At 40.7% G+C, this 17,180-nt stretch overlaps 1 protein-coding gene across 1 annotated transcript in view; it reads right to left on the bottom strand.

Annotated features, from left to right (window-relative positions):
- The window catches only part of tweek (transmembrane protein KIAA1109 homolog tweek), an 83,454-nt gene that overhangs the window by 25,283 nt on the left and 40,991 nt on the right, over positions 1-17,180 (bottom strand). The window contains exons 60-77 of the mRNA XM_080161679.1: positions 16,546-16,628; positions 15,979-16,120; positions 15,751-15,867; positions 14,613-14,676; positions 13,998-14,241; positions 13,422-13,519; positions 13,058-13,116; positions 12,568-12,645; positions 11,956-12,088; positions 11,541-11,617; positions 10,893-11,356; positions 10,394-10,496; positions 9,986-10,081; positions 2,126-2,250; positions 1,618-1,756; positions 1,123-1,246; positions 786-906; positions 228-371 (exon numbers count right to left, since the gene is read on the bottom strand). Of these exons, the coding sequence (XP_080017805.1) occupies positions 228-371; positions 786-906; positions 1,123-1,246; positions 1,618-1,756; positions 2,126-2,250; positions 9,986-10,081; positions 10,394-10,496; positions 10,893-11,356; positions 11,541-11,617; positions 11,956-12,088; positions 12,568-12,645; positions 13,058-13,116; positions 13,422-13,519; positions 13,998-14,241; positions 14,613-14,676; positions 15,751-15,867; positions 15,979-16,120; positions 16,546-16,628 (2,411 nt within the window). The remainder of the gene's footprint in view (positions 1-227; positions 372-785; positions 907-1,122; positions 1,247-1,617; positions 1,757-2,125; positions 2,251-9,985; positions 10,082-10,393; positions 10,497-10,892; positions 11,357-11,540; positions 11,618-11,955; positions 12,089-12,567; positions 12,646-13,057; positions 13,117-13,421; positions 13,520-13,997; positions 14,242-14,612; positions 14,677-15,750; positions 15,868-15,978; positions 16,121-16,545; positions 16,629-17,180) is intronic.

The following is a 17,180-nucleotide window of genomic DNA, read 5'->3' on the forward strand; positions in this document are numbered from 1 at the left end:
ATATTTTAATATTTTGACATTTGCTATAAAAGGTTAATATTTAAAAGTAAACCAAATGAGCAGATAGTAGGTACATAACCAAATTTTATCAAATGGCGGTTTGTTAATTTGCACACTTCTTTTTAAGTTTAAATTCTGCCTTAGGTAGAAAGAAAGAATTCCAATGTAAAACAATTTAACCCCTTCTTTTTAAAAATCCAGATGATAGTAAAAATAGATTTCTTTACCTGGGCATATTTGATCCTGCTTCTCTGTAGCAAAGAAATATCAGCAAGTTGAGTTATAGAGTGTCTCTGATCAATAAACTTTGTCTCTGGCAAGGTGGCGTACAGGTCCAGCAGGCAGTATATTGTTTTCCAGCATTTGGTCACCTAGATTAATTTGAATATTTTGTTATGTAAATTTCTTTTGTTTATCGGAGATAAGATATTTGAGTTTTCTGAAAAATACTTAAATTAGATATTAGATATTGTTTATTGAATTTTTTGAAGCTATTGTCATTTCTTTTTTATTGCACAACCCCCTAGTTTTATTTGACTCAAAATTTAATTATTCTTCAAATCGAATGTTGGCTACCGCCAAATCTATGCGTAATATTTTATCCTTAAGGTAAAAAGTTGGTGGCAAAATAGTTAATTCTAAGATTGAAAAATTTCCTTTTGAATCAAATGCATAAAGTGTAAAAGTATGAAAAAAGTAGTAGATAGAATTAAAAGAATGGTTTTTAGATAGATACATTTAAAAATAAACATATTAAAGTATATAAAAATATATTAAAAGATAACCTGTTCTTCAGTAATCTTTTCTAGAGGATGATGACCAGTTGCAGAAAACATGAATGCATCCTGTTGGTCCTGCTGAGGGGATTCTCCAAGGCTAGTATAGCCGCCTAGACGGCTATTGGACCTAAATATAATTCATATTTTCAATATAAGATTTTATAAATTACGAGACCATTGCATTGGGATTACATTATTATATTTTCAGGAAAGCTTTATAATTATTAGCGATTGTTTTTTAAACAAATTTATCACACCTTTTACTTTTCAGTTATCAAACAATAATACTGTTTTACCGAAACATTGATAAACAGCTGTTAATTCACTTAACACTTTTTTCTACCTGAACTTAGAAGCAAAGCTCTTTGGTCGTTGCTTCAAAGAAGATTTGAGGCCAATTGAAGGGCTTGGTGTACTTTGTGAGGGATTGCTGTGCTGAGCTCGCACTGGCAGATGCGCGGATGATCCTTAAATAAATTGTATTATATATGATTGTATGACGATTCCTATGATTATTAAGCACAGTCTTATTAAAGACTTATAGTGAAAGAAGGTCTATTTAAGTATCATGTATTTGATTCACTTGGAACAAGTATGATTTTCTTTTTAAAGTTCAGACATGTAATTATGATTAAGAATTGTCTGCTGCAGTTTTTAAAGTAAAGTTAACTTTTAACTTTAATCTTAAATAGGTGATCTTATTCAGTCCATTTTGATTTAATTTTCGGAAAAATTTCTTTTAAATACTTAATACAAAAAGCAAAACTTACCATGAAAGTTAAATTAATAAACCATTACCTAACCTATCTCTGATATTAAAATGGCAAAAGTGTTCTACCTGAAAATTCTTCAGGCCTGTAGAGACCAGATCCGAGACCTGATCCTACCTCACTGGCAGGTCTTAGCAGAGTGGATCCTATTTCACTTGCTACTGATCCTTCAGAACTACTATGCTTTGTGTGCTTCTTGTAGGGCTCCTTAAAACAATATTTTCCCTAACTTGTAGTTCGATCACAATTTTGATAGTTGATATGATTGCTTTTTTGAGGCATTATTTTCTCTTTTAGTTATTTTAACATAAACAATACCCAATGTTTATACTACAATGACAAACTGTTCTTAATTATGGACCAATTATAATAAATATACATTCGGTTTTGATTAAGAAAACTTGACACCCAACTTTACGAAATTACGCCAAAAAAAATAACCCTCTTACTCAAAAAGTCAAATTCGATAAATAGATCTTTAATTCTAAGTTATTAATAATTAAAACCCTCCATATTCATAAACAATATTTTCATATGACATATATTCATTATACAATATTTACATAAAAAGGTTACCTTAGTAACACTAGTTCTTTTCTCTCTCAATTCCTCATTTGTTTCTTTAGCATTGAGATGCATAGTTACAATCTGATTGACAAGCCTCAACAAGGGCATGTTAACCTTCTGGGAGATATAGTCAACCTACACATTTAATATGTACTTTTATTTATGCATCTTTGCTTATCTTTGACAAACCAAGGTAGTTTTGACTCTTGAGGGTTAATTTAGCATCGATAGATTTAATAGTTTTATATTTGTATGTTAGGCTCAGTTAATAGTAATTTTTCTAATGCATAACTACAGTTAAATTTCGCTTTAGTAAATAAACTGAATAGTCTTTTATGTGATTAATAGTTTTTGTCCCTAACACTGCGGCAGGAATATGATTTTTTTTCAAGTGCTATTTAAGACTTTCATTCTTTTGTAAACATACACTTTACTAAAGAATATTCCGTATACAACATACTTGGTCCGTCATACTATAAACGACAATTATATAGATAATTTACTTTTTTAAGTCTCCTTCAATCTCTTCCTTTTTTAAAGACCACTGAACATACGCTTTATATCTACATTGTCCGTTTGGCAATCTATATTTTCTCTGCTTTTCTTCTTATGGATATTGTCATTTTTGATGAATTCACAAAAAGAGATAGTGTGGTATGCGGCAGCTCTGGACCATGCAGAAACCAAGACATTATAGTGATGCTACGCACCTAGTTAAATCCTGTTATTCTACAATTATGAAGCCACCTGAAAAGATGTCAGATAACGGTACTGATTTTATCTCTCAGTTGTCCTGCAAATGGAGGGAGGGGTGTTACCCCTCCCTCTCCCATCTTAAGCACCGGAACCTTCCCCTTCAACCACCAAGTTATCAGCACCACCTCAACCCTGAGGATAAAGGATCTAAACCTGCCCTCACCTGATAGAATCACCCCCACACAGACTGTTGTTGTCACAAGTAATCATCAAACCTTCCCTCTTTAGTACCCAGACCTACCACTCAACCCCTCTATGCTTATCTACCTATTGTGCTGCTCCATGGGCTATCCTGCCTGCCCCAGACAGGGATAGCCATCTACCTAACCATTGCAATTATCTATGTTTTACTGTATGATTTATCTTTAACCATCTTTATTCCTAATCCATATGTATTTATATTATGGTTAACTGTATTCTTAATTCCCCCCACCCTTTCCAGGGATGGGGAATCATGATTGCCCAAACTGACTATTGTATATGTATTATAATGCTTTTATGTTATGATCATTTATTCCTATCCATGTAGTTATTGTTTGTTGTATATAGCTTTAGTATCCTTTAAACCTCCAATAAAGTGACAACTGAAATAGATGTTGATTCTTGTCTAGTGAATGCTAGAGAAGCGTAGCTTCTCTATAGTAAGGTGTCCACGTCTGTTCACACTGCCGTAGTCTTTATTCGAACTCTGGTGTCTGCCATTTACCCTAGGCGGATACCACAACTTTTGGTGACAGCTGTGTGAGATTACGGCGAACCACAAGTGTAGAGCAGACGCGCAGCTGAGGCTAAGGTACTCCCAGCAGTGAAACTGGCAAAACTGACACAAGCAACCTGAATTACCCACCCTGGACAGCAAGTCTAACTCTGCATCCGGCAGTTGTGGAAGTGAAACTGGACGAAGAACCGCGAGAAGCGCCGACATCTAACGGAGAATTGAGCGCTCAAAAGGCTGAAACAGGCCTGCGGACCGGCTGAAACAAGCCAAATAAGTGTAAACGGCTGAAAATAGGCCAATTTTACTGCAAGAGATAGCAGGATCCGAACCAGTGGCGCTAGCAGGACGGGACATTCCCTGCCGCCATCAGCTGGATTTGGATAAGCGGCGCTAGCAGGACGGGACATTCCCTGCCGCCGATAGGCTGAAACACGCCACATAGCTGCAAGCGGCGCTAGCAGGACGGGACATTCCCTGCCGCCGATAGGCTGAAACACGCCACATAGCTGCAAGCTGCGAGCCAACATACGAGTGTAGTGCACCAGAACAGAGAAAAACTACGTCAACTCCAAGTATCCTGAGAGGCTACAACGCAGCCACCCATCTAGAAAAACAGATATTATGTTACATTGCAGGGATTACCCCCCTGGTGTGATGGCTAAACAATAGATTTATGAGCAAAGCTTGGCAAACAAATTGTTGTGTTGTGATAAATCTAAGAATAGAACAGGCTTGGATTTATTGTGTATTGTGATAACAGCTAAAAATAGAACAGAGTTGGTAAACAAATCTGTTATGCAATTGTGATAAGGACAAAAATAGAAACTAGATGTAATATAATAAAGACCCTGATATACAATCAAATCACCTCAAGCCTATAGCACAACAACAATACACCCCTTATTCCAAGGGAAAGGGAGGAGCCCCTCTCCATTGAAGGCAAATACAATCAGGGTGATATAATAGATAAGCCTAGGATTAAGAAGAAAAGGCACTATTACACCAGCACACAGTTACCTCCCTCCCTCACAGGGGAAACGGACGGAGTTACCCCCGTCCCCTCACGCGCTTCCCCCTTCCTACCCACACTAGACTAAGTCCGTCTGTAGTGTGGGGCTAGCGATCGGACACACAGAGCGCCATTCACGGGTAGCGCAACAGAGTGCGGAAAATATCATAAATCCAACGGACGAAGCGGACCAATGAGAGAGCGAGTTGAGGGGTGAGAGCGCGTTTTCCCCGTGTGCGCGGATCTGACGGTGCGGACGCGCGTTGCAAGGACAGGAGATTTCACGCACACACACACACACACCCACACAGGAGAGGGGCCACTCTATAGCATACAACAGAGATATTTTTTAGGAGAAAAAAAAAACTTGCCAGCTCCTCCCTCCCTGTCTACAGTGTGATAAGGAAAACTAAACCAGTTCCTTAAACCCGCTCAGACCCTCAACATCTCCTAGCCCTGCCAACCCTACTTCAAAGCTGAGTGGTTAGTGAAACAAATATATGTATATATAAATACCCAAGTGATAAATAATGTTGTTTTTTTTGTATCATGGGTACAAGTAAGTGAATACTAACCCCACCATACAACACTGGAAACTGATATGGTAACTGAACGAAAGTACGCCCACCCTGTGGACATAGCCTGACTTGATGCCCCACACTGGGCAGTGGTGGTGTGTACCTGGACCATCGACCTCATAGTTGTGAACTTTATACAGAGGAAGCGTGATTTTTTTTGGAGCAAGGAGGAAAGCTAGCTAGCTCTGGGGATATTCTTATACACGTATATATATATATATGGGAGTGTAGCCATATATATATGTATATAGTTAGCCTACCTATCCATATATCTACCAGCGGATACGCTCCTAGAGACATCTGTGGATCCCTAACATATTCCTTTTACCTTTAAGCTAAGATCCGCTGGTTATCACAGAAATCAAGAGCTATACTGGAAAGGAGAACAACTCAGGCTCAACAGTTAAACAAGACGCTGGCACCAACAGACCCACCCCCTGCTACTTATCATGGGGACGCGCCAGCCACAGAAACTCTTGAGCCAGGAGGACCGAGCCTACGGCTACGTGGACTACCACCCTAATTACACAGCTATAGTATTTATATTAGGGGTGAGCCGGCTCGAACCCCCTTGCGGCGCGGCTACTATACTCTGCTCCTACATCTACAAGATAAGAACTTGGCAGCCCCTAGCCCGACGTGCGGAAATAGAAGACATTCATGATTGGGCATTACCTGTGTGCCTAGGCCTGCTGCTGACACTGTGGTGGACAGAAGTCTTCATTTGGACCAGAACCACCAACATCTGTACCCCACCACTCTCTGCTTCTTCATACACGATACTGCTTCTGTTATTACTCTGGCCTACTGTGTTGAGTACAGTGAACATCAAACACATGCCAGGTCACAGACCCCTGGTCCCTGAGATGCCCTTGTCTGGAAGGGTGACTGAATGTCCGCTGCACCGCTCCTGTTCAGTTGGTGCTCAACGCACGAGAAATAGCAATACTGGACTGGGGATTGCTGAACCTGTAGGTGTCCTCCTGGGGGTGTTGAACGATGCAACTGAGCCTAATGAGAAGGTGACAAGCTTCAGAGACTTAGTGGCCAGCCCCAAGATGGACACTACTACCAGAACTGAGATTTCAAAGGGGCCCAGCCCTAGGGCCAGTGCCACCTGTTTCTGGGGTGGAAAGGTCCTCCCTGGCACTGGCCTCACCAATCTGGAGGATGGGGAGCTGTCCCAGGGGAATAGGCTCTTCACCCAGATGCCCGACGCGTACCTGGGGGTGGGGGAGCCGCCACCCAAGCCTCCCTGGGAGCCCCCAGGCATGGAACGACGGGGGACCGGCCTAAGGATGGGGACTGGTGACCTGCTGCAGTGGAAGACTTTACCCAGCACGGAGGGAGCAGGGTTGACCAGCAGCAGTGAGGCTGTTCCCCCACACTCCAAGACCAGATGCCGCTACTCTGTTGAACCACTGCACATGTCCCAGCCAAGTTCCCCCATGCTGCTGAAGATGGAGGCCCACCAGGATGCAGAGCTCCAACTAGGGAAGTCAATAAGAAGGCCACCCCTTGCCAAAACCAGAACCACCGCAGGGGCTCCCCACCAGCAGCTGACGGAGCCTGGCAGGGACGCAATACCAGCTGGCAACTCTGGCCCAACTCAGGTGGCTACCAACAGTCTGCTGACAGTCCGGAATACAGTTCAGGCTACCATCAGTATGGCATCTTCTGGGCCTTGCTGGTCCACCTGTGGGTACCTGTCCACACACTGGCCACAGGTACCCCCCAGAGATCATAGCCCCCTTTCCGACTGGCACCATCAACAGCCTTTGCTACCAACCACCTGGCATACCCAGAGGCAGGATCCCTCATGTGGAGAAGCACCTGCAGAAGCTAAGGCCGAGGCTGGCCTCGCCACCCAGGGGAGGAGAGCCGCTGTTGGATGTAAGGAACCTGTGTGTATGGGGAGGAGGCTGAATGTAACCAAGGAGCCACCACAAGCAGCCCAGCACCGCCTGACCCCTAGTAGGGGAGACCCTGTTTGTCAGCTGGTGCCCCAAATGGAGGAGGAGAGACCTGGCAGGTTGATACACCCTGGGGAAGCCGGCCTGATGGGACCCAGCTGGACGAAGGGGCGCTGCCGCTTCAACGGCCACACAGCCGCCAAGTGTAGAACCGGTTGGGACCGGGCAATGAAGAAACACCAGGCCGCCCAACAACCTGCATGCAACCAGTCTGCCACCCAGGTCCACCTGGAGGGAGATGCCCAGCCGTCACCCCAACTAGCTGCCGCCGCTGGGGCCGCGGCTACCCAGGAGTCTGCGTCTCAGATTGGGACCATGGTGGCCAGGATCAACGTGCTGGGAGGAGCGGCTGAACCCAACCGGGTTGGCCTGGACCGCAGCCGCAACCACAGGGGACCGGTGTCCGTAACCCCTGCCACCCCCAGCAAGAGCCGAGGGGCGCTACCCAGCGCCACCGGGACGGTGTACGGGGAGGCCCTGGCGGCCGCCGAGTGGGAGAGGCAAGAGGCGCTAGCCAGCGAGTCTGAGTCGATGTATGGGACGCCAACCGGCGTCGCCACCTGGAAGGAACGAGAGGTGCTTCCCTGCACCACCAAGCTGATGTCTGGGGCGACAACCGTCGCCGCCACCTGTGAAGACTGGGGGGTGCTATCCAGCGCCCCACGCTGGTGCCTGGGGCGACAACCGTCGCCGCCACCGAGAGACCTGGACCCCTGTGAAGACTGGGGGGTGCTACCCAGCGCCCCCACACTGGTGCCTGGGGCGACAACCGTCGCCGCCACCGAGATACCTGGACCCCGGAATGAGCCCGCAGCCCCAGAGGAAGGGGTGACACCCGTCACCCCCAGCCAGCCAGAGCCCCCAGCCAGCAGGGAGAGTCCAGCTGTCCCTCACCCTCAATTGCATCCAGCTGTCTACCTCCCTCAACCAAGCCAGGGTAATTGTATTGCACTGGTGTACCAGGAAGTTTGGGCTGGGCCAAACTTGCCTGCGCCCCCTGCATCTGCCCCAGGAGCCAGGGTATCAGCCATTACCAGCCAAACTGAAGAAGCTTTGACCGCTGCCTGGGGAGTAACACAACTAGATGCGCCAAGTGCCGAGCCTAACCATAGAAGTAGAGGATCCCCAACAATTATGTCTACCCAAGATGGAGACAATGTGCCTGGACCCCTTCAGGCTAGGGGAGGAAATCCGGAACCTTGTGCCTCCAGTCCACTAGCAGCAGTGTCCGTGGATGGGCCTGTCTCCCAGCCAACTAGAGCGGAGCCACCCTTGCAGATCCAAGACAGCCTCCGGCATAAAGGGTGGACTGTTACCTTTCCCTACCCCGCAGGTCGGACTGCCATGCACCACCCTGCCAATGTCCAGAATGAGCCTGAAGGAGGCAACGCTCCTACAGTATGGCAACCACCACCTGCCCGCGTTGACAGAGACCCTGGAAGCCGAATGAACCTGGTCCAAGCCCCCTCATGTGCTGTGCCACCCCTGGAGGTTGCCAGGGTGGCCTCAGAGGTACACATCCAACGGCCAGAAGATCCAACAGGACCAGCTACTCCAGCAGATATAGCCGATTCCGTTAGACCTGGGGAGGGCTGGAGTCCACCACCGTCCAGCAACTGGTATCCTGGCGGACCCATTCCACAAGGACAACAAACTGAAGGCCGCAACCACTGTCGGAAGTCTGGCGGTGCAGACAACCCCTCCAGCCTTCCGAGGGGAGAGTTGTGGTATGCGGCAGCTCTGGACCATGCAGAAACCAAGACATTATAGTGATGCTACGCACCTAGTTAAATCCTGTTATTCTACAATTATGAAGCCACCTGAAAAGATGTCAGATAACGGTACTGATTTTATCTCTCAGTTGTCCTGCAAATGGAGGGAGGGGTGTTACCCCTCCCTCTCCCATCTTAAGCACCGGAACCTTCCCCTTCAACCACCAAGTTATCAGCACCACCTCAACCCTGAGGATAAAGGATCTAAACCTGCCCTCACCTGATAGAATCACCCCCACACAGACTGTTGTTGTCACAAGTAATCATCAAACCTTCCCTCTTTAGTACCCAGACCTACCACTCAACCCCTCTATGCTTATCTACCTATTGTGCTGCTCCATGGGCTATCCTGCCTGCCCCAGACAGGGATAGCCATCTACCTAACCATTGCAATTATCTATGTTTTACTGTATGATTTATCTTTAACCATCTTTATTCCTAATCCATATGTATTTATATTATGGTTAACTGTATTCTTAATTCCCCCCACCCTTTCCAGGGATGGGGAATCATGATTGCCCAAACTGACTATTGTATATGTATTATAATGCTTTTATGTTATGATCATTTATTCCTATCCATGTAGTTATTGTTTGTTGTATATAGCTTTAGTATCCTTTAAACCTCCAATAAAGTGACAACTGAAATAGATGTTGATTCTTGTCTAGTGAATGCTAGAGAAGCGTAGCTTCTCTATAGTAAGGTGTCCACGTCTGTTCACACTGCCGTAGTCTTTATTCGAACTCTGGTGTCTGCCATTTACCCTAGGCGGATACCACAATAGCAATACAATAATTGGGTATAGTCCCTTTCGTGACATCGCTTCTAAATGGGCGTTTCGTCGTATTTTCATAGTATCTTTTATCCTATTTCTAGCCCCTGCGGGGGGGGGGGGCTCTAACCCTGCGGGGCAATCACCTAACATTTACCTAAAATAACCTATCAAAAGCTACTGTGAAAATACGACGAAACGTCCCTTAAGAGGCGATGTCACGAAAGGGACTATAACCCAATGATTCCAAACTAAAAAGGCAAACTTCTTAATCCTAAAATAAAGTACATTCCTCGATGGTGAAGTTTGCCACACTGCTTGTGTGTCTTTTTAATTGGTTTCTTGATACATACAGGGGCATCACTTCTTCTCTTCCACCTCGCCCACCTAAACAAAATAATTCAATAATCGATAGGTACATTGTTTACTTTTGAAGGTCTGTTCGGTGGTTAGCGAGATCCTTTGGAACACACACTCATGAAATATCCTATCATTTTTCTATATGACTAGCGGGTACGCCTCTACTTAAAGTGATGGGGGTCGAGGAGTAACCTCTCACGAATAGTTATAAACCTTCCCAGGGCCTATGAGAACCTTAATTGTAAAGGAAAACCATTTCGGTTCAGCTGTTGGCAAAATCCTTCGGTACAGACAGACACACAGATAATGTTACTTTTAAATAAAGATAACAATGCCTACCTTTCATGATATCTGTAATCTTCTTGACATCAACTTTCATTGCAATCTTCTGACAAACAAAGGCTTGCGAATTATTCACTTCTGGCTCAAGATTAAGCTTCACCTAGAAATACAAACATTATTTAGAAATTCTATTAGTTTTGGCGCGTACACAGGATTTTACCACTAAAATATTTACACTTTTCCATCTTTTGACAATTACCTTAGTAAGACAATTAGAGGTGATGTCATAATCAATTGCCATAAAGACAAAGAGCTTCAAGCAAGCGTAATAAAACAGGAAGTCTGGCATTGTTTTATTTTATTAAGAGGAAAGGGAAAGAGGCCAGAAAAATGGCCCTGAACCATAAATCTAAAATCTTTGTAGCCTAAAACCGTGTCCCATTACTTGTACAAAGCTTCACTAAAATAGATACTCAAACGGCTGAGTTGTTAGCGAGATCTGCACACACAAACAAATCATTACGACTTTATATAATAGGAAAAATAAATGATATACCTTTCCCTGTCTGGGCTCCTTGCCAATTTCCGACTCGACCAAGGAGATCTGGAATGTGTCTACAGCCACCGTCATAACTATCTGAGTACCCATATTTTTCAGCGACAAGTTGGTCATCTGCTGCGGCATTAATCCCAAGCTTGACAGCAGTGGTTCAAAAATAATATGCGCATCCAGGAACGCGTTTCCGAGCGCGGGCGTTGAATGATTGGCCGCGTTTGTTGGATATTTTGTTTTCCCGCTGCCGAAACCACTCCCGGGTTTATCGTTAATTTTCACAGATTTTTCGTGTTTTTCGTCAGCTACGCCGTCAAGACCGGTAGCTTCGGCACCGCCAAGGCCAGCGATACCCCCGGCGCCAATTTCAACGTCGTTTTGTTGGCGTTTCAGCCAGTGGTACAAGTCCTCGCCCTCTACATCTTGTTTACGCAAACTTTTGTTTCTCACGCTCGGCGAAGAAGGTCCTAAATCAATTTTTATAAGATTTTTGAAATTTTAATGAACTGTAATGAAAACATACAAAAAATTCAAATATAAAAATCAGTGTACACAAAACTAAAACAAAAAAAATTAATTTAAGGCATTAAATATTAAAAAGGCAGATCACTATTTAGGTTTATAAAGCAAAAATAAAAACTATATGAATACCTGACATAATTTTCCCAGCACTTTTAGCTGATTTAACAGCTATAGAATCATCACTATAAATTGATCCACCCTTTGGTCTGGTAATACAGATATTAGATTTGAGATTAAAAATGATTAACCCTGTGGTGTTCGTCCGTACGTCCGACAATCCGCAACTCAAATATTGTCAGGATAACGATACCTAACAATTCAGGAAAATTATTTTGTAGAAAAAGAAAACATCCCCACTAGAGTCAGTGTTTTTAGGATTGTAACAATATTACATTCCTAAACAGATTATCATATTATCTGTCTTAAAGCTTATTATCCTTTAATTTATGTAGAATATTATCAATCTTATTAATGTGCTACTCATGGGGACAAAACTATCCTTGTTCAAATAATTATGTTTCTCTAATCTAATAATCCAACATGCCTGACACCCCCAACACCACCCCCATTCTCTAGAAGTACAAGAATATCATCATAATGAGGACTCTTGTATCCAGAGGAACGCATGCCACTCTTCGCAGTTTTCATATATGAGAAGTTGGAGGTTATTGACCCTTCCTGTGATTGTTTATGCATGTTTTTTTTACAAAACGTAACAACTTATTAAAGTTCTTTTAACTTACTTTCTTTAAGTTTTTTAGGCACAAGGATGTCCAAGCTTTTTTATGGGGGGGATTTTTGAGTTTTAAGGGAGAGGGGGGGAGTTTAATCTAGTGTATTTCTCAAAAAAAATTGGGGTAAGGTGGTAAACTTACTTTCCCCTCCCTTCCCATCCCAGCCCTTAGATATCCTTGTTTATGCATATCCTGTTTTTATAATTTTTCCAGCAATATAGTAACGGTTTTCTTGTCTGAAGCTAAAGATCTCGACAAATGAGGGTCCGAATTGGTTTTACTTTATAGGGGAGCTTCATAAATGTCTTAGATTTATTTTAGACTATTTTCGCGAATTTCCCTGGTTTCCTCTGAAGGCTAGGAGTGAAAAGCAGCTAGTCTTTAAAATAATGCCCTGGTTTTTTAAAATGAATGCATAAATCCCTGAAAAATATTAGCAGCCTTGCTGTATTGACTCTTTAGTAGAGCAGTTTCTTCATCTGTCTCCAGGTCAGAGAAACCTTAATTAAATTCTCTTCATATACAATATAATTACAAGTACAAGTACATAACTTAAATCAGAAAGTCTAAACTGTGGGTACTCATTTGTTTTAAACTTGATTTTATTGATGGTATTGGTATCTAATATAGAAGCCAAGTTCTTCAATCATACCATTAAGGCTCCTTAAGGGTCATCAAGCTTAACCCCTCCCCCACTCCTAAAGCTAAAAAAGGCTAAAAAGCTTCCTAAACACCGTCAGACTGCTACTGATGTAATATCTATACTTAAAGAAACTTTATAATGAAAGAAAATTAGACAAAAGCAGATGAAAATTTAATTTTCTACATTCTTTGTACGATAGACAAACAATGTAAGCTATTAAGTAGCTTTGCTACTAAAAAATAATTGATTTAAAAATATAATATTCTTACCCTCATCTTCGTCACTTGTATCTTCTAACTCTTCTGAAATATCCATATTTACATCATGTCTATTAATGTACAATAACAATCAGTTCAAAATTTATATCATTTTCAACATCCCCTCACAAAGGCAAATATACATATTTCGTATTTACAAATCAATTTAATTATCTATTAATGGTACTATTATATGATGATCAAAATGCTTTTTTAAACTTCGACTATTAACTTTTAAATAAGACTAGCGGCTGCGAATGTAAAATAATATATTATTTTTAAAAAACAATGAGGTGTAAACTTGCCTTTGCTACGTTACTTATGGAAGTTTTCATAGTATCGCATTTAATTTTTAATAATGAACTGATGTGCCTGCCTGTAGAGATTTTTCATGCCACTTGTTTTTAGATTATACTCAATCAGTATAGGAGTGTAGATAACATTCTTCCATTGACGAGACAACACAACAATACCCTAAAATAATTTGTATACATATGCAATAACTACCATAAGCAGCAGCAACTTTACTAACTTACAGTCTAATTATAAGATTGTAGAACTGCCTAGCATGCTAATACTCCACAAACGCAAGCGCAGTTTTTTAAACAACCAATAAAATATCCCTAGATTATAACTTAACTCATCTGCAGTCGTTTTGATTTATAGCCTCCAATACTGCTCAAAAATGTAATTAAGCTCTATCTGCTTCCATTTCAGATATCTAACAATTTGCTGCCAAGTCCTGATAATTACAAGGTGATTTAGTATTATTTAATTCAACCCACTTACTTTAAACACAAATTATTCGGAAATATCTTATTTTATTTGTAGGATTTAGAAATTTAATGATTAATTTCTGTAAATTTGCAAGTTGATTTGATAAAGCAAAACACTTTATTATTAAAACACACTTTATACATATATTGTTTACAGTTTTTGAATAATTTCTAACCTGTCTTATATTAATCAATGGAGGGATAATCTTGGGATCCAAATTGGCTTCCACCTCTTTTAATCCCTTTTCCTTGACATATCTTAGCAGGACAGAGCAAAGCTGACAAGATGGGTCCTCTTTGAAGGTCTTGGCCAGTGCGGTCAGGTTGTCATACTTGCTGGACTTGGCAAAGTGCAGCTCCTGTGCCTCCAAAGCTTCCGCCATGACTGAGGCGATTATGGCGCCAACTCGAGTATTATATCTGGAATATTAATGGTTTTTGAATTTTTTCAAAATGACAAAAAGATAGCACTTTCACACAAAGAACCCTCTTGAGCACTTACAACCCCCCTTCTGTACCCTAATTTTGAAATCCGATAATAAAAAGTGGTTAGATTATTTTAGTCTGAATCTAAAGATCTTGGATATTTCTGTTACTAACGGGTAATAATTTTCAGGAAAACTTCATAATTGTCTAGGGATGGTTTTATGCTTTATTCCTGATATCCACGCCCTTACCAAGAGGATAGAGGTGAAACAACTAGTAAATAGAAATAAGCTTAAAAGAAATAACAAACTCTAGACAAGTAGGACAAGTAGTAAACATAAATTAATATCTAAACGTTTCTTTACCTGTTAACAAGAAAAGATATGGAATTCTGGAACCTAATGGCAGGATTCAACCAGGCATCAATACCTTAAACATTAAACATATATAATATAATGGTGGTGGGTTCGAATCCTGGCCCTATCTCAGAATTAAAATTTGAACCTATTATGGATATAAGATCTTGTTATTTGTCGACATTATTTGGGGCATGCCTGGGCAAAAAAACGACGTAACTAAGGAGGGCGGAAGTTTGTACACTTATAGGAAATAAAATTTTAGTACAAAATTTTGCCCTAGACGTTTAGGCTTGTTGTTATAGTTATCAACCTAATTCTTTTTCTAAAATCTCTTATATCATTGGATCAACCTATAAAACTTTTCATTTTTGCACTTTTCTTCAAGTGGCTAGTGGCGCAAAACACCCCCCCAAAACACTAAAATTATAAGTTCTGAGCTTATTTTTAAAGATATAGAGCTGATCTTTTTAAAGGAACCTTTTTAAACATAAAGGAGTTAATTAGTTACCACATACTTGATTTTTCACTTTACTTCTAGGGGCTTGTAAGCTCAAAACTTATAAATTTTGTATTTGGAGGGGGGGGGGGTTACCCCAAAAGCCCCTAGAAGGATAGAGCGTAAATGAAATCTGTTGTTACTACTTATTTTAGTTATGTGAAAATAGTTTCCAATAAAAAAATCATCTCAATATCGTTAAAATAAGTTCAGAACTTTAAATTTTAGAGTTTTTTTTTTTTGGGGGGGGGGGGGGGGGGTTAGCCCCACAAGCCGCTAGATGGAAAGTGCCAAAATTCAATTTTTAAAGTTTTATCGGTAGGTCCAATCATATGAGACATTTTACAAAAATAATTTGATTGATAACTCTAAAAGCAAGCCCAAATGTCCAAGGCAAAATTTTATACTAAAGTTTCATTTCCTGTACGTGTACAAACTTCCGCCCCCCCCCCCCTTACCATATATATTTAAGACTTCCAAGCAAAGATCATGCAATCAAAGGGTTGGTTGTGTGCAAAACTTGGGATTTTAGTTTAACTGAACCTACTAAAATGTTTTGGCTTTACTTCGTTATCAAAAATCCATAGAATCTTGTATAGTAAGAGTAACCCAATATGAAAAAAAAAATTATTTTTCCCGCATTTTTACCTGGACTTCCAGTAGATAGGAGGTTCCAGTCCAACTTTGTAAAGTTCATCTTCTTGGCTATAGGCTTCTTTGGGGGCGCAGCAAAGTTGAACCAAACGGTCTTAAGTTTTACAGAACCTTAACCAAATATTTTTGTATACCTAATCATACAAAAAAGCATGATTTGACTTGAAAAATGTCAAATTGTATATAAAATTTATTTTGAAATTATTTAGTTGAGACTTTTACCTGAGGATTTAGATTTCTTGCCTTGGTAATCAGCAAACTTTTCTGGCTTGAGTTCCTTTTCTTCAGGAGGATTAGTGGCAGCATTGTTGGCTGCTTGAGCAGTTTCACCTTCAACCTTAGCCTTTTCTGGCTCAGTGACATCCTAAATTTATTTATTTCCCTTAATTAGATGATAAGACACATATTGATTCAACATGTACATCTGTATTATAAATTCATACATACTACACAGTGCAGTATCTTTAAATCTTGTCAAATAAGATCAAATAAGATTTCTTCATCCAATTCCTAGTTTTTTAGGGATAAGAGGCATAGGGTAATGGACAATAAACTGGAGTATCCCCCATAATTATAAAAATTAAAATCATTGCGGAAAAGCTTGGAAACTATTAGTTTGAACTACCCAATTAAGATTTAATAAACACCCAAAAGTATGAGCCAAAGAATAATAGAACGAGTTTATGATTTTTGGGGGTCAGTAAAATTTACATCCCAAACTACCCTTCCCCCCTGTTCATTTTATTTAAGGAATTAAAAGAACAGATTTTAAATTAATTCTTCTCTTACCTTATTTATAATTTCTGATGGTTCTAAAATAATTGTCTCTGTAACTGTAACCTCTGTCCCACTCTCATTACCTTGCCCTAATTCTTGTGTTTCATATTCATTATTACAAATATTCATGGATCAAAAGAGACAAAATATTGACCAATAAATTAATGTAATCCCTAAAGTTGATTATTACCCCTTCTGTAGATTACAGTTAGCAGTTAAAAAGTTTGAACAGTCAAAATTAAATAATAGTCCGCAAAGTTGTTGATCGAACGAATAAGAAAACGGTATTATAAAACATTGGGAACTAGTGAAATAGACAGCTCAATGTCCCCTCCCTCCCTGACAAATATTAGTGTTTACCTATTAAACGAGGATGTCAATTTACTTTAAAATCCAGGAAGAGACCAACAATCGAGCATTACATTAAACTTTAGCCATGCCCTCACCCAATGAAAACATATTTTTCACATATATGTAAATGTGGAAAAAATAATTTATATTCCATTGACTTTCACTGTATTGACAAAAAAGAAGTTCACAAATAAGAATAAACTGAAAACGAGGTTAGATCAGCAAACTAGTTTGTAATAAAATCAAATATTACATTGATATTATCAAAAATCCAACTTTTAATTCGGTCTAAATTG

Source organism: Acartia tonsa, chromosome 5, assembly GCF_053477335.1.
Source record: "Acartia tonsa isolate MP-2025a chromosome 5, ASM5347733v1, whole genome shotgun sequence".
Lineage (NCBI taxonomy): Eukaryota > Metazoa > Arthropoda > Copepoda > Calanoida > Acartiidae > Acartia > Acartia tonsa.